General features: G+C 32.3%; 2 protein-coding genes and 1 long non-coding RNA gene across 3 annotated transcripts in view; 2 read left to right on the forward strand and 1 right to left on the reverse strand.

The window, feature by feature from the left end:
- Window positions 1-2559: 2559 nt before the first annotated feature.
- Window positions 2560-4045, reverse strand: LOC126970572 (synaptobrevin-1-like). The gene has a single exon (XM_050816550.1). The coding sequence runs from the start codon at window positions 3796-3798 to the stop codon at window positions 3433-3435; it is 366 nt and encodes a 121-aa protein (XP_050672507.1). The 5' UTR covers window positions 3799-4045; the 3' UTR covers window positions 2560-3432.
- Window positions 4046-4983: 938 nt separating this feature from the next.
- LOC126970573 (uncharacterized) lies at window positions 4984-6859 on the forward strand. The gene is made up of 2 exons (XR_007730665.1): window positions 4984-5263; window positions 6696-6859. It is a non-coding gene; the product is annotated as an uncharacterized LOC126970573 (long non-coding RNA).
- A 4758-nt stretch (window positions 6860-11617) lies between these two features.
- The window catches only part of LOC126970559 (T-complex protein 1 subunit beta), a 31145-nt gene continuing 19854 nt past the window's right edge, over window positions 11618-22908 (forward strand). The window contains exons 1-4 of the mRNA XM_050816530.1: window positions 11618-11784; window positions 11931-12104; window positions 12188-12323; window positions 21535-21754. Coding sequence (XP_050672487.1) covers window positions 11782-11784; window positions 11931-12104; window positions 12188-12323; window positions 21535-21754 — 533 coding nt within the window. The 5' untranslated portion in view covers window positions 11618-11781. The remainder of the gene's footprint in view (window positions 11785-11930; window positions 12105-12187; window positions 12324-21534; window positions 21755-22908) is intronic.

Consider the following 22908-nt stretch of genomic DNA (forward strand, 5'->3'; position numbering starts at 1 on the left):
AGATACATAATAGCTTTAAGGGTTAATGTATACACTTTTATAATAAAGTCCCAGGCACTGTTCAGGCTTCAAAAATGGCTCTGTCGTAAGTCCTATTACTCCACAGCCTGGGACTAGATTATGATTATTTTATAGCGATAGAAACGACTGTACAAAATTGTATATTTTTATTGAAAAGAGCGCAAAAAAAGAATGCTGGGAGAGTTTCTTATGCCGCTTCTTCTCTCTCAGAGCGCCATTTGTTTCCGAAGCGGAAGTATTTTTTTATTTATTCAATGAACAAAATTATCTAATAAAGATATATTCGCAAAAACCTCTAAGGTTTTTGTGCGAGCGGTAAGTTCACATTACAATAATTATTTTAATTAAGACTTAATATAACAGTACCTGGACGACCGAGCTTTGCTCGGCTTTTTAAGAAAGTACAAAATTTTAACAAAAAACAAACTAATAGAATATCTTGATTCTCGAACCGGGGTCTTCTACTTTCCGGTTCGCCCAGCTATTATAGTCTGGTATATAGTGGCGAAATTTACCATTGTATTCTAATATTATTGTAGCAGTTTCTCATTAAAACACGGATAAAACATTATTTTTTAATTGAAACCTTGCTAGATCGATTTCTCGCCCCCGAAACTTCCGGTATACTAAATTTCATTAAAATTGGAGCCGTTTCCGAGATTCAAATTATATATATATATATACAAGAATTGCTCGTTTAAAGATATAAGATATAGTAGTAATATTAAAATATAGTAATATAATATATTAAAATATAACTTTATTAGCTTCTAGATAGTATTTTTTTAGCTTTACTTTGAAATTTTTCTTTTGTAGATATATATCTATAAGATCATCAGGTAATGTATTTAATATCCTAGGTAATACATAGTATTAGTAGTAGTATCTAGTATATTTATTAACGATATCAGCTCATGCTTTTCGAATTCAGAGTTTTTATTATTTGCTGACGACATGAAAATTTTCAAGACTGTTAACAATCTTAGTGATGCTTTACTTCTCCAAGATGACTTAAACAGGCTGGACTAACTATTGCACCCTCAACAAGTTAGATTTGAATGTCTCTAAATGCTTTTTTATAAAGTTTTCACGTAAACGAAACGTTTTTGAATATAACTATAAGATTAAAAATCATAATTTAGCTGTTATAAAAAATATTAAAGATCTAGGTGTAATTCATGACAATAAATTAATGTACGATGACCATGTTAATGCTGTAGTAAATAGAGCCTATCAGGCTCTTGGATTTATTATTCGTGCTTCACAGAATTTTAAAAGAATGAAAACTATAAAAATTATCTATTGCGCCTACGTACGTAGTCATCTAGAGTACGGGTCTCAAATTTGGAATCCCTGTTATAAAATATACTCAGACAACATCGAGAGAATCCAAAGGAAATTCACACGTTACCTGTCATATAAATTTAATATACCAATGTCTGAATATCCACAGCGAAGCCTGATGTTCCATCTACTTCCATTATAGCAGAGGCGAAACATGTCTGACATCACGTTTTTACTGAAATTAGCCTAAAATAACATAGATAGTCCGGAGCTTCTTAGCAAAATTAATCTTAATGTTCCTACTTGTAGTCTTAGGAAACCGGCTTTGTTTAGCATCGATTCCAGCCACACTAACTACCGGAAAAATAGCTTTTTTCCTTGTTGCATGCGGCAGTTCAACAAGCTTAACCATGATGACCGTTTTGACCTTTTTACTTGTAGTCCTCGTGTGGCTAAGAATGTGCTTACCAAAGACAGTGTCAATGTAAGTCTAACATAAAAAAAAGCACTTAATCTCCTAAATTAGAACCTATTTTGTGTTACAGTATTGTTTGTGTTATATATTAATCTGAGCTTAAGCAATTTAAAAACATATGTGGAAGCTTGTAATTAGCATTTGTTAATCTATTTGTTGTGTAAAATTTGTAAACATGGCTGTAAGTTTCCCAAATAAAATAAAATAAAATAAATAAAATATTGGAAATGACATCAAAAAGAATTCTTAAGGAAACAATTTTGAGAAAATAATTGCCTTTTATGCCTTTATTGGAGGAAGGTACAAACAATGTGGCAGCCTTAATCTTTTTTTTTAAAACACTGTCAAAAGGAATCAAAATATCTGTCTGTCTTCAAATTTTAATATTGACACTAGCAACAAAATATGAATCGTGTTCCAAGTTAAAAGCGATTTAAATATCGAATACTTCATCAAAAATAATAAAGAATAAACTGTATAAATATAAGATCTCATATATTGGACCCATCAACCTTTAAAACTTGAATTCATTGTTTGTGTAAGAATGCTTCGTGAACATGATGGTTGTGATTAGTGTCATAATTAGTTATCAAATATTGTTCATAACCTTATTGTAGATTTACAATAGGCTACAAGAAAAAATGTACAGTAATTATTATGAGTCTCAAAGTCACACAGTCTACAAACCAGTGACAAATGATAATACACAATAATGAATATGTCACAGTTAATCAATTGAAAGAAGAGTGCTTGAGTAAAATGGTACAAATAAATAGTGCTCTGATAATATAATATTTATTTTTTTACAATATATAAACAGACAAAGATTTCTTCATTATAATACAATGTTTTCTCCATACAATATGATGAACATCCATGATCCAATAGTTAATTGGTGCGCATTGGTCTTATACATAAACTGGTCCCATTTATTATAAGAAACACAAAAGAAAAAATATGTTTAAAGTATATAGAAATAATAACTTATGTTGTATTTATATATTAATACTTGTGCCTGACAAAATACTTTTCAGTTCAGATTTTAGTGATGAATGTTTGTTTGAAATTATTGACTAACAGAATAGTATTTTGTTGTGGCTTCCAACATGGATGGTATATACTATAACCATTGTTATATCAATGGTTAACACACAAAGCAATAATATTTTCATCTTTACACCTAAATGACAAAATACTAAAGGTAAAAGAAAATGAAACAATTAATCTCTTACATAAAACATAATAGCATTGTTGATAAGTTATTACAAAACAATTTAATTTATAACAGAAGACAACTTGTAATCCATCAAACATCACAACTATGATGTAACATCCATTTGCCTTAAAACTATAACAAGTAGACTACAGCAATATCAAAATACTTAAATATTGCATACTATAACATTCCATAATATATTTTGTTTTAATATAACAATTTAACACTGGTTGCCTTTTAAGACATGTATATTATATATCAAAATATTTAAAACTTTAGAAATGTATGCTAGTACATTATTTGTGCAGGTTTTGTAGAGTAAGAACCACAAAGAGTAAATTATTATAAAATAGTTGTTTTCTGTCAGTCAAGATATTTTAGAAACATCAGTTAAATTAAATAACTTTAAAGCAAGGTACAAGTGTTGGCCCATTCTTCATCCAGATGCATCAGGTGCTGGTGTGACAGCAGGAGCACTGTTACTGGAGTTTCCACTGCCTCCAGTAGCCCACACTATTATGATTATAAGCAAAATAGCTCCAACCGCGCCTATGATTATCATCATCTTTAAGTTTTGCCACCAGTATTTTCGTTTAAGTTTACCAGCCTGTTGCTCAAATTGAGCTGCCCCGTGTTGTAGAGCGTCAGCACGATTGTCTAATTCCGACAGTTTCTGATCTCTCTCTAATACTTTCTCAACATTCACTCGCATTATACCAACCACTTCATCAACTTTAGCTTGGGTTTGAGCAAGCTTCTTGTCGCTTACCCTAGGTCCAGATGTGCCACCCTGATTTTCCATTGTTGATAATAATTGTTATTTCTACGATGTCTTGTTAATGGACGAGTAGCTCAAATTTAAACACAATTATTTGTTGAAAATTGTAGGATTTGAACTCTAGTGTCTTCCTAAAGCAATATTTAAAACGTAGGCAAAAATGGCGTTTTAACTTCTTCAAAATAGAAATTTAGAATCTTAAAAACTTTATAGACGATTAGAAATATGACGTAAACCCACACTCACAGAACCCAAGAGAATTTAAGCACTACGTTCAAGAGACGGGAGTGCCATACAAAATAATGAGAAATGTCGTTTGTATTGTATTGTACGAAATATTGATACCAACATAATCAACTAATGCCGTAATATTAGAGCTGCCAATATAATAAATATATAGGGTTGGAATCAATCCAAAATTTAATTGATAATTAACTAATAATATATATATATATATATATATAATAATGTCTAAATTAATATAATAATGTCTAATTTTAAGGTTCTCTTTTATAAATTTTAATATGGACCTAAGCAAAGTCTTACTAGTTTAAACTAAGGGATACGTTTTAGTTATTCAAGATACTAAAATGTAGAAAAAAAACAATTAATATTTTATTAATGGTTTTGTTTTGCGATGTAGTTTCTATTTAGACAGTCTTTCTTCAGATGTTGCAGTAAAGTCGTAGGCGTGGGTCCTGAATCTGAAATTATAACAGAATACATATTAACAGAAGTTAGTTGACCCTAATTTTTAGGCTTTAAATATTTTTTTCACATTATAATGGATACTGCTATGGACAGATTCATAATAGAATTGAATGCTGAGTCTGATACAGAATCTGAAAACAGTTACGATGATTCATCTGATTGTGATTATTCATCATCGGCAATCCGCATGGATCATGCTAATTCAAAATAAATATTTTAATTATTATTGAAAAAATATTTATATTTCATAATAAATATATCAAACTGATGTAATTATAATTGAAAATTAACACTTATATATCAAATATTATGTATTATAATTATTAACAAAAGATCTTATTACAAACTATACGTTCATACCATATCATTCATTCTAAATCATTATTTTTTATAAAAAAATATTATCAGCATTACCGTAAAATTTAACAAGTTGTATAAGAGACATAGAAGCTAAATATGGCAACATCACGCTCAGGTTAGCTACCCTAACAGCTAGAGGAAAAATAACTGTGAACGCACTGTAACTCATGATGATGCGTAAGCATCATATTAGGCTGTGTCTGTCTTGAAATGCAAAACAATAAAAGTAACAGTAACATCAGTCTGGTGACCTTTACGTATGTGATTTAAAGTACTGTTGCAGCAATAAAAGTGTCTTTTTGTTTGTATTGTTCGTTTCAAAAAAGGCATTTAATCGAAAATACATGGCTTGCGTCGCTGGCTGTAAAAGTCGTAGCAGTGAGAAATCCGATGAAGACGGGAATTTGTCACTTCACAGGTTATTGTTTTGAACAGTTTTTTTATTAATGTGTTATAAAATACTGTTTTTTTATATACTTTATGAAACGCTCATGGTTATGCTTTCCATATTTGAAAAAGTAGTCATAGAGTATGGAAACAGCTTATATGCAATAAATGAAAATACAAGTCATACTGGTCCACAGAAGTATAGTAAAATTAATAATTAAATCAAAATCCCTAAATTATAAAAAAGAAATTTTCAAAGAAACTAATTATCAAAATTGAATTAGAAAAAAGAAAAGTCTGTTTAGACTACGTACTTTACCCGTACGTACCCCGAGGAGCGACAACATAGCTCACGGCGGCGAATTGGCTGCTACTTCTCTTCTCGTAAACAAGCTCTTAACAATAACATAATTATTAGCGAAGAAATGAAAATTGATTGCAAAAATTTCACTTGAACTTTAAGAAAGTTAAATTAATAAATACAACTTTAACTTTTTCAACAAGAACTTGAAACAATCGCGGGCTGCGTAAAGCACTCGCTTGGACACTCCTGACATCGGACACACATTCCACTCGCGTTAAACTGAATAACAAATTAAAAAACACTTGAATAATGTGGTGAAAATAATAAAGGCGAAAATACCTCATGGTATACCTCACAATTCTAGTTTATCGATACTTTATTTACAATTAGTAACCAAAATCTAAACAAGGCATTAAAAACTAGTAGTTTTGTGTTATTCGAATGTTTTAATATTTTTAACAATTTCTAAATTAATTAATGGATAAGCTTTGTATAAAAATAGTTTATTCTTATACGTTCAATACTTACGAAACCACTGTTTTCTAAGTGATTTCCTGAGCAGCGAACAAGTGGGAGGCTCCTTTGCACAGGATGCCGGCTAGATTATGGATACCACAACGGTGCCTATTTCTGCCGTGAAGCAGTAATGTGTTAGCATTACTGTGTTTCGATCTGAAGGGCACTGTAGCTTGTGAAATTACTGGGCAAATGAGACCTAACATCTTATGTCTCAAGGTGACGAGCGCAGTTGTAGTGCCGCTCAGAATCTTTGGGGTTTTTCAATCGCGTATCGTAATCGGGGCGTATCCATTACCATCAGCTGTGCGTCCTGCTCGTTTCGTACCTTATTTTAAAAGCATATAATACCAAATAAGCAACATATAAATAACTCTTGTAACCGTGTTGAAAATAAGCGCCACCTATCATTACTGTCTATTTCTAATTTTTTGTATTTTTGCGTTATTACAGTTTAGTTATTTTTTCACCGGTCTCATCAAAATTGGCTCATTGTTCCTCAGATTACCCAGAATAAATGAACAGATATTTATATTTTATTTGTAATCTTCTGGTTCAACTGTCATAAATAAAAATCTTTAGTATTACATAAATTTATACACTCAAAATATTATCGTACATATTATCTGTTGTTTAATTGCAGGAATCTTCAACCTTAGCTAGAAATAAAATAATAGACTCACAAAGAAAGCTGCAGATCAACCATCAGCGTCAAAAGATTTGTGTGCTCCGCCTGCTAATGACTCAAATCACTACTCGAAAAAAAATATTTATTTTAATAATAATAAACGTTTTATGAATACGAAAGCAATTTTTTTTGTCATATATCTTCAGTATTATCCGGCGGCGAGTAGTCAAAATCTTCTCTTTAGCAATATTCCTTCTTGGATATGTTTAGTTTAAAGTAATTGTTAAGCAGTTTTTTAGATTATAGTTTAAATGTAAAATGTGTAATATTATGTACTGGGCTCAATAATACATATACCCAATACCCAAGTCTTTAATATTAAATCTTATATACATACATTCAATCTTAAATATCAAGATCAAGAGCTACGTTAATTTTACCCAACAGCATGTTTCTTCACTCTTTCTTATAATATTAACACTTTTTATGTATCGATATTATAGTGGCAAGCACTACCTTACTGGAATAAAAAACGGCTATATAATATGGATTTGAATTTAAGTTGATTGCCGCATGTCATCTCTTTCTTTCGCACTCCTATGTGTATTTGATCAAAGACAACTTCATATGAAATGTTCAATTAAATGCGCGCTTTTAATTTTATTGCTGCGGCTTTATATTGTTGCTCTAAGACACAGAGCGACACGTTTGGAATCTGGCGGTACGCGAACACATACAGTCTGTGGAGGGCCAACTTTTTACAAGATTTTGAACGAGATGTGAGAATAGACAATATTATTGAAAATGAATTAATAATATCTCTGAGTGCTGACAGCAGTGATGAAGATATCGATACTAATAACAGTTATGAAAGTTCATCTGAATAAATGCATTTTTTTTAAATTATGTACTTGTCTTATTTTGCTGCTTAAATTTAAAAAAGAAATAATAATAATGGCACAGGGATTCGCCTGATGATTTTTTAAATGCACATATGTTTCAAGTCCGTATCGATTCATGTACTTTAATCGATGTTGAGCAGATAGTGAGGACTATGAAGATAAAACTGACAGACGTCAAATGTTACCTATTAAAATGACTCCACTGTAGGCCAAATCTTTTTCTGCTATCCGGATATTTAGATCACCTATAAGTAGTGTTTAAATTCTCTTTGATCGTAACGTCGTTATGGTCAAGTAATTGTCGTAGTCAAATATGATACTTACGTTCATTGTTGCACTGCAAATGATTGGTTAGTGTAGTTCAAATTCACAAAAAATCTAAATAAAAAACAACCGACTTCAAAAATACTATTCCAAAACAATAGATATAATATGCACTAAAACATATGAAAATAATTGCTATATTTTTATACATTCTAATTAATTAATCTAATTCTAGTAACGATTATTGTTATTTTTGGAATCATCGCGGTAATGACAATAACGAATTTCAAAAAAAAAATATCGCTACTTCGTAAATGGTTGAGTTAATAAGAATAAGAGATGTTTTTTAGACGCTTATCTCAACAGAAATCTACCTCGAGGACAATTTGTTTGTGGACTTGGTCAAAGTGCTTACGTTCGGTGCTGCATTGCAACATGACGCAAGTGTTCTATTTATTTTTCCGCTCTTCGCAAGTCTCTTTTGAAATTGTAGAAATAACAATAATAGGGTATATGCATAATTCTTAAAACAACTTTAATTACATTATTTACTAAAAGTTATCATACAAACTAATTATTGATAAAAACATAATTATTCAATTAAAAAATAAATATTATGTTCGTGCAATATATTTCGGCTATTCAAACGCGCCATTTTGCGCGGGGTTTCTGTGACGTCAGAGCATATATCAACAATCTATGTTGTACTCATAAATGTATGGCTAACCATTACCTACAAAATGTATGGAAAACTACTGAACCGATTGGAATAATACTTGTACCTTATGATGCAGCATGTTTCGGAGAAGGTTTAAGAATATGTAATTATGTTGATAATTACTTATTCGCAACCTATATTCTTTTGACTTACAAATACCTATAAACTCGCAAAACAATTAATTCAGTCAATGATATTTCATTACAATATGATAATTCATATAATGAGCGGGATATTTTCCGGGTCAGCAGTTGTCTTGTGTAGAGAAATTTGTAATAATTCTGAAACATATTAAAAATAATCACATTTTGTGATTTATAATTACCTACTTCGAAAAGTGCACTAGATAAAGTATTTTTTCTAGTTGCAAGAGTCTCAACTATAGCAAAGTGGTGCAAACAGTAACCATTTGACCTCGTGCAACGCAGAGCTGCTTGAATTGTCGGGGACCCAGTGCTCTGTAAACGGCTAGATATCTTGGCGTTGCATAGGGACGTGTGTTCATTCTTCTTTGTTGTGACTCTTCTACCACATTTATCACGGGGAGTAGTTCGAAGAGCTGTTTGACTTGATTACTGCCGCCGAATTCCTCCTTATTCGCTACAAATTAGAATATCATACCCACCACTTATCCAGAACGCCCCACATCTCTGTGGCGTTCCTCCACAGAGCGGTTTTCAAGGAACGCTCTTCCACGTACGGCTAAGCTGTGGAATGAGCTTCCTTGTGATGCGCGATGCGACATGGCTACCTTTGTGGTACCATGGTACACTTTTTTAAATGGTTGGCAACACTCTTGTGATTCCTCTGGTACTGCAGGAGAATGTGGGTGACGGTGATCACTTAACAGTAGTACATTCATTTGTCATCTTTTCCATAAAAAAAAATAAAATCAATAAGAAGAGATAAAGTATTTGCATCAACTTGCTTATATTGATGTGGTATATTATACAAGGTAACAATTTTGAAGTGAGTTTAATGAATATGTTATTTTTTATTTAATGTAACCATAAAACATAACCTTAACATTGATATGATTATCATGATTCTCATTGAGATATTTAATAACAGAAAAAACATTTGATACTTATGGTAATTCCAATGAAATTCTATTTTCTGCATTTATAGATTATGTTTAGTTTTACAAATTAATCTGAGAAAATATGAATTGAACAAATTTTAAAATTAAATTCATTATCCCACTTTTATCTTTTAAGTTCAGCAGAAATAAAATGTGAGATTGAAACACAAAAAACGCGATATCATATAGCATCATAAACGTGTCTATTTCTTGTTCTTTTATTCAAATCATTGAATAATAAAAAACCAACTTAAAATTTAGTAAATCGCTAACTACCGAAATTAATGGGTACCATACCATTGCATTCTTGATGATATTGTGATAAGAGAAGATGAAGAATAAAAAAATATAATAGTAACAAGATGTTTTTTTTACCCCACTATAGGTAGTAAACTTTATACATAAGAGAGAATTAAAGGAAGAGTAGCTTGTTTTTTGCCGATTCTTGTTAAAACATCTTCCGCTTAGGGTTTGCGAATCAACGCTTCATTGGCTCGAATAATCTTAGAACCTTCATTGACTATCACAAGTGCTGGTACCATTCTTGTTTTTATTAAAGACTTAAAAATCTGTGCCCGTTGTGCGTCTCACAACACTTATTTTTACACATGCACACACTGATCTCTTCTACTAGTGTATAAAATGGCTTTATAATCGTAGTCAACTGTCAAGCTTCCGTTCAATATCTGAGCCCCCATTTAATTATAATACCCTCATGATTTCCTAAAAGTAAGCTTTAAAAGATTTAATGGAAATGGCAACAGGTAAGTATTAACTCACCTCAAGTACAAATCGCCTGGTGGCTTCCAAAACTCTATAGATTATTATACATGTAAAATACTGTGTATACTTTGTTTTATTTCATATGATGCTATTTGGTCAGGCATAACCTTGTAGCTGTACCTACAACCAATAATATCAATTAATACAAATGTCTAATATCTAACTTGTAACGTAATACCTTCGTAGCATTATAGATCGTAGAATTATAAATCGTGCATATTAACTGTAATAAGCGTATGCCGAAAGATTCGTTCTGAAAAGAACATTTTATATACCGTAATATTTGCTCTTATAAGAACCATTTCATAATGCTGTACATCAAGACATAGAATCTTGCAGATCACCAGTAGTCACCTCATCGAAGTACAAGCATCGTCACGTTCTCTCGAAGACCGCAGATATACTCACGTGATCAGTCATATGCTCCGCGTTACACAACCTCACAGCACAGCCGAGCGTACTCGACTGAAGCGTCGCGGCGTCGATCACTATTCATTCAATTTTAATCAATGAGCGACAGAGTGGGTGCTAAATGCTCATTGATATCGGATGATCGAGGTTCGACGCAAGTTTACACAGCGCGCGCTCGCTGGCCGGTTTACTGCGATAGCATTAGTTTTAGAGCGAGATAGAACACATAATATTATTCTCAATTCTTATTGAATGAAACATTTAACTATTGGTCAAAATGTAAGCTTTTGTATTGGTGTGTATTTTCTAAACTTGTAAATATTTTTTAAGTAACAATTGTAATTGGTTAACTAGTTTTAAGGATTTTGTATATATATCATGTAACTGAAGTAAAATATATCATCATCTTCCACATATTCCTCACAGTCTTCATACTACTCAAGCAGTTGTTTTATTTAATCTCCAAAATCTCAGTATCTAAAACCTCAAAAACTTCAAACTGGAATATATTTATTTCTAGACTTGCTACAGTCTTATTCTTAGCGTCAATCAACTCAGCAATACAAGCTCTATGTCATATTATATATATATATCTCATATTATATATATTCCCTATATATTATTATACTCTTTGCTCTATATTAATACATATTTTTCATACTAATACGCTTAAAATGAAATTAACAAAAATTTGTATGGAGGTTCGCCATTGTTCGTGCACTAATATTATAATCTGTATTCTTGTCTATGGTATCACCCCTGTTACATCTGACAATTCTACTGTCAAAAAAAATATAAAATACTATCCCGTGCAAACCGTGCTTACTTACTGCATAAAATCCACTATCCGGCCCGAGTCTCGACAGTCGTATACTATTTTCAGCATTAGCTTATGCATTTTTAATATTTGCTTGAAGTTTAATTACTTAAAAAACTAAAAAAATGGTAAGTTGTCGTAAAAGAAGTATATTTAGTAAGAATTAATATTATGTATCAGATTTGGTTTTTTGAAGTATGGTTGCTTCAAAAATGTTCGTATGTGAAGCGCACATGTTTATGAAACTCTCGTTTTATGGCATAAACTGTTCTAGGTTTCATTAAACCCTATCAGAATATTAAAAAATGATGCTGAAGAAGAAAAAGCTGAAGTTGCCCGAATGTCTAGTTTCATCGGTGCTATTGCAATTGGAGACTTAGTTAAGAGCACACTTGGTCCTAAAGGAATGGATAAAATATTAGTCTCATGTGGCCGAAATTCTGGACAGGTGTGTCTGATTAATGAAATCGGTCAGTTTGTTTTAATACAAGTCTTATTTAACATAATATGATTTGTTATATTGTATTACAGGTTGAGGTTACAAATGATGGTGCTACTATTTTAAAATCCATAGGTGTTGATAACCCAGCTGCCAAAATATTGGTGGATATGTCTAAAGTACAGGATGAGGAAGTGGGTGATGGAACTACATCAGTTACAGTGTTGGGTTTGTGTATTATGTATTACATATTTAGAATTTAATTGCTTGATATATATTAGGTATATATCTTATGCTATTCATAATTATGCTATATCCTTATAAAATCTCTTAGGAATTAAACTGTTATGTCCCTTTCTTTCAAGTTAAAATGATGTATGACAGACGGCACGGGGAGAACGCTGCGCGAGAGCCGAAGGCATGCCGAACTTAGGCGAACATTTTGGGGCGGAGAGTGCTGATGTGGGAATGTATATGTTACACTTTGTTATGTGAACTAATAGAAAATATCTCCAAAAAACTAAATCACTAATAATAGACATCCTTTAGCACTAATACTAGGCAACTTGATAATGTAATGTATGTTCATAGGCACATAAGTGAATTTGCTAGAAACTGTTATAACCATAATGTTAACACCAGAAACAGACATAAGCATACAATACCTACTACTTAGCTAAGTTGAGTAGGTAAGTCTTTTGTGGGGTGATGTATATGCTTTTATAACAAGATCCCAGAAAATGCTCAAAACTAAAAAATTACACTATTCAAAAGAATTGTTAAAAAATGTTTGTGTGGTAAAGGTTAAAGATAAAGATAGCCTTTATTTCTAGACATTAGTTATGTAGTAACATGTATTTTTTATTTCCTCTATTTTTTAACAATGTGTCTAGCTTGTCCACTGACATAGGCCTCCTCTAGGACTTTCCAGTGCTCTCTCTCCCGTGCTTCTCTACTCCAAACTGGTCCAGCAACCTTCTTTATGTCATCTTCCCACCTTAGTATCTGTCTGCCTCTCTTTCTTTTAGCATCTCTTGGGTACCAATGGGTGAGTTTCTGTGACCACTTGTTTGGGCCTCTGATCATATGACCCGTCCATTTCCACTTAAGTTTTTTCACAGTTTTTGTTATGGGGATCACCTTTGTTTTTTCTCTTATGTCCATTATTCTTTCTCCGTCCTTTAATTTTATGTCCAAAAGGCTCCTCTGCATGGTGTTTTGGCATACTTCCAGTTTTCTCATATTTTTGCTTGTAAGGGCCCAGGTTTGGCATCCATAGGACATACATGGTGTTATGCAGGTGTTTAAAATCTTGCCTTTTTCTAATGCTGGAATCTCCTTACTTTTCATGATCTCCTTCAATGACCAGTTGCGTTTCCAAGAGTTACCAATCCTTTTATTGATCTCTTTATCCATTTGGTCCGTTGGGGATATTGTCTGGCCTAGATATTCATATTCATCCACATACTCTACGCTTGTACCTCTTAATTCAATTTTTGTCTTTGGTCCATTTGTCATGACTTTTGTTTTAGATGTATTCATTGTCAACCTAACTTTTGTGCTTTCCTCATCTAATTGATTAATCATTTCATGTATCTCTGTGGGATTCTCACTCAATAGTACTATGTCGTCTGCAAATCTTAAATGATGTAGATATTCTCCATTTATGATAAGACCTTTTCTTTCCCAGTTAAGATTTCTGAAGATCTGCTCTAATTCTGCTGTAAATAGCTTTGGTGAAAAAGGGTCCCCCTGCCTTTCTGTATCTCAAATTCTTCACCAATGGATTCCAATTTTATTCTTGCTTTGCTGTTTTTGTATATTTGCTGTATTATATTAATATATTTTTGTTCTATACCTTGGGTTTTTAGGGCTTCCCAGATGCTGTGGTGTTTTAAGGAATCAAACGCTTTATTAAAGTCAATAAATGCTACATAATATATCTTTCTAAATTCATTATACTTCTCTCAATAATCTGCTTTAGTGTATGTATATGGTCCACGGTTGAATAGTTGCTTTGGAATCCCGCTTGCTCAATAGGCTTGTTTTTCTTCAAATATTCTGGTCATGCATGCTAAGATTATTTTTGAAAATCTTTTATATAAGTTAGGCATAAGGCTTATAGGTCTGTAGTTGTTCATCTGCTCCTTGTCTCTTTTTTTATGTAGTAGGGTAATTGTAGTTGTTTTCCATTGCTTTGGTATCTCCTCAGATATTAATATATTATTGAAAATATCCACTACAGATTCTAATGTGGCCTCTAGAGATGATTTTAATAATTCGTTCGTGATTCTATCCTGGCCTGGAGCCTTCTCATTTTTTTGGGATAACACGGCGGAACATTTTGTACTGTTTTATTTCCATCATCTTTGGTGAATTTTATTGGATTGTCATCTTTATAGAGCTGTTGATAAAACTCTGTTGCAATATTAATTATATTTTTTCTTATTGTTATAACTTTATTGTTGTTATTTTTTAGTTTTGGAATCCAGGTCAATGAGTCTCATATTTCTCGAAGGGCTTTTTTCACTCCACCTGTTTTTTCTATATGAAATCTGATTCTGTCAGTTCTTATCATGTTTCTGTGTTTTCTTATGTTTTTGTTTATTTCTTTGCTGATGGACGCAATTTCTTTCTTATAAGTTTTCCTATCTTCCAGTAGCTTTTTTCTGTATGTCATAAGTTTCCTTGCTTGTTCTCCAATTTTGTCTTTTTTCTGTGTATTTGCTCTAAGTATTTTGCCCAGACTGATGAGCTCATCTTGTAAGGCCTCATATTTGTCCTGTACACATTTCTATTTAGTTTTTGTAGATTTTGTTTTGTTAACTCCATTATTTCTGCTGGTATCTCTTGTTTCAGGAAGTTAGTATGTGTTATAGTTGGTCTACTTTTCTTTGTCCCAATTGCTCCACATACCATTCTATGATTGGTATTGAAATTCATGTGGTTGATTGTTTCAACATCTTAAAAGGTTTTCTGGTCCTTGGTTAATATAAAGTCTATTTCGTTCTTTACTTTCCCACAGGGTGAAATCCATGCCCATTTTCTATTATTTTTTTTCTTATAGTAAGTATTCATTATTTTTAGGTTATTTTGGAGTGCAAAGTTCACTAGCCTTTCCCCATTATCATTTCTCTTTCCATTGCAGTACAGGCCCAGACTATTTTCTTCGCCTCTAAATCTTGAACCAATCTGGCCATTGAAATCTCCCATTATTATTACATTTTTATATGTTTTATTAAGGCATGTTGTTAAGTCCTCATAGAATTTATTCAATTATATAATATAATTTCCTTGTTCTTAGAGGGTTTTGGTCTACCTCCCCACGGGGACCAGCCGGGTTGGGGAGTTGAAAAAGTAGTTGTTTGTTTTTACTAAGGTTTGAGTTACTTATTGTCTTGTCAAAATGTGTATTTATTTTTGTTGTTTTTAATTCTAAAGTTGTTGTTTTATTCTTATTTATCCGGTTTCTTGTGGTTGTTAGTTTTTTGGAGAACTACTCCTTGTTGTGCTTGTTGAAGGTATTACGTCGAATCTGTTAGCTTTAAGTTGTTTGGCGGTCTGTGAGATCAGAGTTATGTTTTTGATTATATTGAGGTTGTTGTTTGGTGGCGTTCTCAGTAGTGAAGATGGCTGTCTTTTCCTGTTTTGTTGTCTGTTATCCACATTGTTTTTAACGATAAGTTTGTTATATTTTATAATAGCAAATTTTCCTGCTTCTCTCGCTTCTAACATTTTGAGCAAAAGAAGTTTTCTCTCTTCTATGACTTCTTTGGTAAAATAAATGACTTTCTTAATGATACCACAGATTAGTAATTGTATAATTTTACTTTGTAAACATATTTTTTTGATGAAGAAAAGGCCACTGAGTTTGTTGCGCCCATTCTTCTCAGGTCTGAGGCATTCGTTTTGAATGGGTGGTAGGTTTTTTGATTTTCAATAAGTGATGTCACATCCTATCCTACTAATATTATAAATGTGAAAGTTTGTATGTCTGGATGTATGTTTGAACTTCTTTAACACAAAATCTACTGAATAGATTTTGATGAAACTACAATAATATAGCTTACACACCAGAATAACATAAAGGCTATAATTTATGAAACTATAGTGTATAGTGTAATTATACAAAATATAAAAGTGTGATTGTTACTAATGAATACAACTAGCGCCATCTCTTATCAAATAGCAAGCAAAAGATCAATACAATTTATATATGGCAAAACAATGTTTGCCAGGTCAGCTAGTTTTGAATAAAAATATTTGAATTTGAATATTTGAACTGTACAATTATCAAAATATAGCAACAATAATAATAAACTATCATATCAATTTATTCATGAGCTTGTAACAGAAAATAAAAATAGGCCTTAATCATTTCATTTGTGATACATATATATTTAATATTGATCTTGTGATGGAAAATCAAAGATGTACCTAATCCTATCTACCTACCTACCTTTCCATTCCGTGAAACTAATCAGGCAGTATGCATCAGATTGGCGTGATTTTGGTGCTCTAGCAGTATTCTGTCTATGCATATTATTTCACTTGTATGAATAGATTGCTTATAATAAGTTTGATTTGATTGACTGTATTTGAAAGCTATTGAAACAAGCTATAAGACCATTAAAAATAAACGTTCAGCAGGACTTGGTGATTGAATAGTGTGCTGCACTCTTGGTTTTGGTTCATCTGAAAAATATAGTGCCCTGGGGCACTGCTGATTTTTGAAGGTTAATAATTATCATTGTATATCATGGTAATTTTCTTCATCATTTCTGATACTCTTCAGATATATCAACCATGCTGTCTTCGGAATCCTCACATTCTTCTTCTGTACTTATATTTTAATTAACAAAAATTTTTTATTTAAAAAACTACTTAATAATTCTTATTAAGTAGTTTTTTCTTTCACAATATTTTGTTCTTTCTTACCTTCTTATATTCCTTTTTCTCTATAAAGACAAATAAACTTAATTGAAATTGGCTTACACTATGCTCTTTTGAATCAGTGTTATACATATTTATTTAAATTATTATCATATATTCAGAAAACTAGAGAGAAGAACACACAAAGATCTCTACAACCATTCTTTTAAATAAACAAGAACATATTTTACAATGGTTATATAAATATTTTTACATAACAAATTAGTTTGTAACGTGTTGTATCCAAGATATTAATGATGTTCAAAGTTAAAAAGCATTTTAAATATCTCATTAATAAAATAAACTGTTTAAATATAAATAAGTATAGTGGATGCAATTCATTGTTTGTGTAAGGATACTTTGTGAACATGATGGTAGTGATTACTGTTAAAATATGTAATCACATAAAGCAAATGCAATTATTTATCAAGTAACAGGTGGACCCCAAGTTGATGCATAGGCCAGCTTTTTTCTTCCTCTAATTCGTCATTCATTTTATTTTTTCAGTCCTGTTAATATTGGTATGATGAATTTCTGCTGCGGGGATTTCTCTCCTGCAATTATTGTATAGCTACTTCCATATCAGCTTCAGAAAATCTTGCTCAAACATAAATCTGGAATTAAAAGCTAATAGATGACACATAGTATACCCCAATAGCTGACACCTGTCTACTGTTGGATAGGGTAAACTAAAACTAACAGAAATTAAATAGGTCTTTACTCACAGGACATAGAGGCAATAATTGTTTGAATATGTGCTTAGAAATTCAGTTAGATGTGACCCCAGTAAATGACACATGTCTCAGTTATAGTTTTCACTAATTTCTGGTACTAATTATAGTAGACACACTTTAAATTGTATAGAAATCTAACTAAAATAAAAAGATGTTCTTATTATAATAATAATGTTATACATTAAATATAATAATATATCAAAACAAAACATAACAAAATCGTAAAAATGTAGAACAAAATCTTACCTTAAGCAAAAATTTGGAATACCAACACATGTGTTCACTTCTTCACATTGTTTCTTCCAACTGACACCATTTAGAAAATTGCTTTAGAAAGTGTATGCAAGTTTTTGACCACATATCGCAGATATCACTTGGTGTCTCTAGCATCAATAGTAAAGTAATTTCAATGATTACTCTTATCAGAAAACGTTTTTTAGAAAGTGTGTGTAGTTCACTATCGAGCATTAATGCTTTTACCTTAAGTATGTACTTATACTACTTACTAACTAACGTAATGTTATATAAGGCTTCTTGTCCAAAGCACATACCTAACTTATCATTCCATGATTCTGTCATTGAAAACTGCTTCATGTTGTTAAAATTATTTAGAGTTATTTATAAATGTTCATAATTGCTAAAATAATTCTTGGACTGTTATAATCTATACTTATAATAAATCTGCAGAGATCAAATTTCTGTACAAAGAAAAAAATGATCAAAACCTAGTCAGGGGGATGTAAGAAGAGAAGTAGAGCAGGTCCCGATTTATTTAGAATTTCTTATTTCTCTGTCTGTTTGTACGAGCTAATCTCTGAAACTATTGGACCGATTTAATTGAAATGTTGCAGGATGATACCTTACGTCTCCCGGTCAACATCTTACATACTTTTCATCCGGAAATTTAAATGTTCCCGTGGGAAAGTTAAAAACCAATACTTACTTAAACAGCGTAGTACACAACAATGTACGCACATAATTTAATAAAATTTGATATGTTGATACCTTATATTACCGGTCAACATCTTAGACACGTTTCATCTCGGAAAATTCAGAAGTTCCCATGGGACAGTTAAAAACCTCTACTTACTTATATAGTGTAGTACATAACAACTTATGCACCTAATTTAGTAAAATTTGTCAAGTTGATACCTTATATTGCCGGTAAAGCAATGTGTAAGTATTATAAATTTTAAAAATCCCATAAAAGTGACGGGTACGGTACGGTGACGGCGAGAAAGTAAAAGATTACAAAAACATAATCCAGCATAGCATCATTCATATTAAATCAATTGTATGTGACGGACATAATTTCCACCTGAGGCAAAAAGTGACAACGACAGGTCATTTAGGTCAGACATAGGCGTTCCGTGCCAGTGCTCTAACCAACTGAGCTAACCGTTCGACTGACGTATCGTCATAAAATCTTGTATGCTTTGTTCAACTCTCAGGTTGTGGCTTCATCTACACGATCTAGTTTACAGTTGATAACCTTATTTGTGTATTAATCCTAGAAGTGAGGGTTATCACTTTAAAAACATAACAAATTGTTCATAATACATAGGTAAATCGATACATACTTAACTTAATCTTACAACCATGTGAAAAATCTCAGCCCTACCTTGTGGCTTTCTAAAGAAGTATCTACTAATATTATAAATGCGAAAGTTTGTAAGTATGTATGGATGTCTGGATGTATGGACCTGTGAAAATTTTAGCCCTACCTTCTGGTTTTCTGAAAAAGAATCTGCTAATATTATAAATACGAATGTCTGTAGGAATGTATGGATGTCCGGATGTATGGACCTGTAAAAATCTCTGCCCTACCTTCTGGCTTTCCAAAGATGTATCTTCTAATATTAGCAATACGAAAATTTGTAAGAATGTATGGAAGTCTAACTCTAAAAATAATTTAAATGGCAAAACAACGATTGCCGGGTCAGCTAGTATATAATATAATACTGTTGTGTCAAGACTACATGGTTCAGAAAACTCCAGTATAGTTCTGTAAATTATCTAAAACGAATGTTGCTGCAGTCAGTAATATACTCCTTAGTAATTTAAGTAAATGTAATAGTTATGAGTACCTCACTAATAACGATTAGTGATCACTAATAATACATAAATATCACAGATTATAAGTTGTTGTTCCCCCCAAATTTTCACTTTACTGCTCCGTCATTAATTTAGTAGGTATTTACTAGAAAAACAATTGTTTTGTTTAACAGCTCTGTTTATAAAATCAGTGGGTATGTCAATGCTTCTTAATTAAGTCATCCATTATGACAAGATTATATGAGAACATTATATATAACACTGACCCCTCTCAATAATGCTCATCCCAAGCATAATTTGACCTGTCAAGGTGCTGCTAACCTGTTGATGTGTACAATCTTTGGTTTCCTTCCATGTACCAGTTTAATGAGATAGATCACCCCATTAATTTTCATCATCAGCATCATTTCAGCTGGAAGACATCTACTGCTGCACAAATACCTCCCCCAAAGATCGCCATGACAATCGGTCCTGCACTGCCCTCATCCAACCTATTCCAGTGATCTTGATCAGTCCGTCGAGCTATGTGCCCTGCCCACTGACACCTCAGTTTCGCAACTAGCTGGGCTATGTCGGTAACTTTGTTTGGCCTATGGATCTCCTTATTTCTGATTCGATCTCACAGGGTAACAAACTCAAAGCTTCCTCATAAGGCCTATAGTAAGCAACCATGTTAGCATTCCTTATGTCAGGTAACACACATCGGATTAAAACCTTTGCGTTTAGACACTGGTAATTTGGATGAGAAGATTTTACGGATGCGTTCGGGAAGATCTGATGAAGAAGATAAGATCTTCGTCTTGTCCATGTTCGTTTTTAGACGTGCTCTTCTATAGGTGATTTTCCAGGTTTGGCCACAATGTTAATATTGGCTATGTAGAGTAGATTGTCAGCAGTACTCTGCCTTTTTTTGGAAGTTGTTTATGTAGTTCTGAGATCGAATCCGGGTGCCTTTTTTTGCCTCAGACATATACCTAATAGTTTTTTTTCTTGCTGTTGTAATTGGTCTCAGTGGTGGACACATTTGTTGGTCACTGATCTGGATTTCATCAGGCTATTATGATGACAGTATGGAAAATAATTACTTATTTATTAACATCCGCGTAGATAATTGACTTTAAAAGTGAGTTGCAATAATAAACATGAAAAATATTGAGTATTTCTGGCAAAAACCACACAATAAACTTATTTTTTTTTGAGTTGAAAAACGACATGATCGTAAACCGTTCTGATTGGCTAATTTTAAATTACCACAGTGCTATGTCGCTGGAGCAAGCGTTTTGACAACATAAATATTTGCTGTACTTTGAAACGATTTTTATTTAATTAAAAACTTAAAATAAATAAAATTAAATATACTTAATCAAAAATGAATAAAATATAGTTTTTTGAGGGTTCACACCGTTTAATAGTATGAGATGGTTTCTTCTATTTCCTTTTTCCCTCTACCTATTTCTTCTTCTGTGTGCATATTGGCAGTTTCTTCTGGTTTAAATATATCCCTCAGAAAGTTGGCAAAAAGTTCTGCTTTATCTTGGGGTTTTTGTGACCAGTTACCATTAGCTTGTCTTATGTATTTGATTTAAAATTATTCCCTTTATTTTATATAAACTAAACAACACATTATCTGTCATTATTATAATTGAATCACTGTTAACACGGTGTCCGTCCAATGAACTACTTACCGTATTGTCTACTAATTTGGTTAATTATTTTAGCTGCTGAACTGCTGCGAGAGGCTGAGAAACTCATTGAGCAGAAGCTTCACCCTCAGACAATTATAGCTGGATGGCGTATTGCTGCAGAAGCAGCCAAGCAAGCTCTTGCTGATGCAAGTTTTGACCACGATATTAAGATGAACGAAGCCGCGCTCCGGGCGGACTTGGAGAATATTGCCAGAACTACACTCAGCTCTAAGATACTTTCTAATCACAAGGAGTAAGATCATTGTTTGTGTATTTGGTAGTTTACTTTATAATTCACTCGGATCCATAATCACTTATTTGTGTATTGGAAGTGTTACGTGTACGTGACGTTCAATTAAAAGTGAGAATGTCGGGTGAATGCTCAGGTGGAGGATGATCAAGTATTACAAATTGCGGTAATAACACCGGCGGGCCTGTGAGCCAGACCATTATATTGATTATTCTCACGAATCTCGTTATGCAATATGTTTATTTGTTCTGCATATACAGGTGTCCCAAAGTTATGAGACATGAAGGGAAAGTACCTTAAATATCGTAGATAGGGTATTTTACTGAAAGAAGACTTTGTTATTTTTAAAAGTTAGTAATTCTGCATTCCAAGATTTTCTAAAAATTACTTGCCTCGAGTTATGTATCGGGTGTCGGGAATTAAGTTTTTAAGAAGCACTTTATTTAACAATATTTAATGTTACTCACAGGTAAATTGGAACAAGACTGAATAAACAATATTATAATTAAACTAAAGAAATTTAAAAGAAAATGGGTACTCGATCAGCACTACGTCGAGGTACGGGGTGGCAACGTATGCAGGTTTAGCCGTGTTGGGCCTGCGTAACTCTAAAAAAAACCCCTACTTTTATGATGTCAATCGAAAGATGACCAAAAAATAATAACTCAACATACTATTTTAAAAGAATGGAGCAACTTAAAATGTTTGGTTCAATTTCAAGAAAGTTATTTATTGCCGACGACGACATTCGAAAAGTAGTGATATTATGATTCCATAGATAGCAGTGATTATTCGTAAATAAGTACCCACTTCATAATTAAAATACTTTATAGCATAGTTTTGTTTAGTTTAAAAGCGATACGAGAACGTAAGCGAGTTACAAACACAATTGTGCCATATCGACTATTCACCATAAAATGATAAGAAAATCAAAAGGCAGCGGACTTATTAAAAGATTGGCAATTTGCGTAAGACAGGAGGGATCATATTTTGAGCATTTAATTAATTAATTTACAAAAAAATACCCACTTAATTGACTACTTTCTCATATCTACATACCATAAAAGTAGGGGTGTTTTTTTTACATTTAAGTCAGTTCGATTCCCAGACGAGGCATGTAATTTTTAGAAAATCTTTGAATGCAGAATTCCTAACTT

This window comes from Leptidea sinapis, chromosome 21, assembly GCF_905404315.1.
Source record: "Leptidea sinapis chromosome 21, ilLepSina1.1, whole genome shotgun sequence".
In the NCBI taxonomy this organism is placed as follows: Eukaryota; Metazoa; Arthropoda; class Insecta; order Lepidoptera; family Pieridae; genus Leptidea; species Leptidea sinapis.

Coding starts and splice junctions, on each gene's coding strand:
- LOC126970572 (XM_050816550.1), bottom strand. CDS start 3,798: ATGGAAAATCAGGGTGGCACATCTGGACCTAGGGTAAGCGACAAGAAG.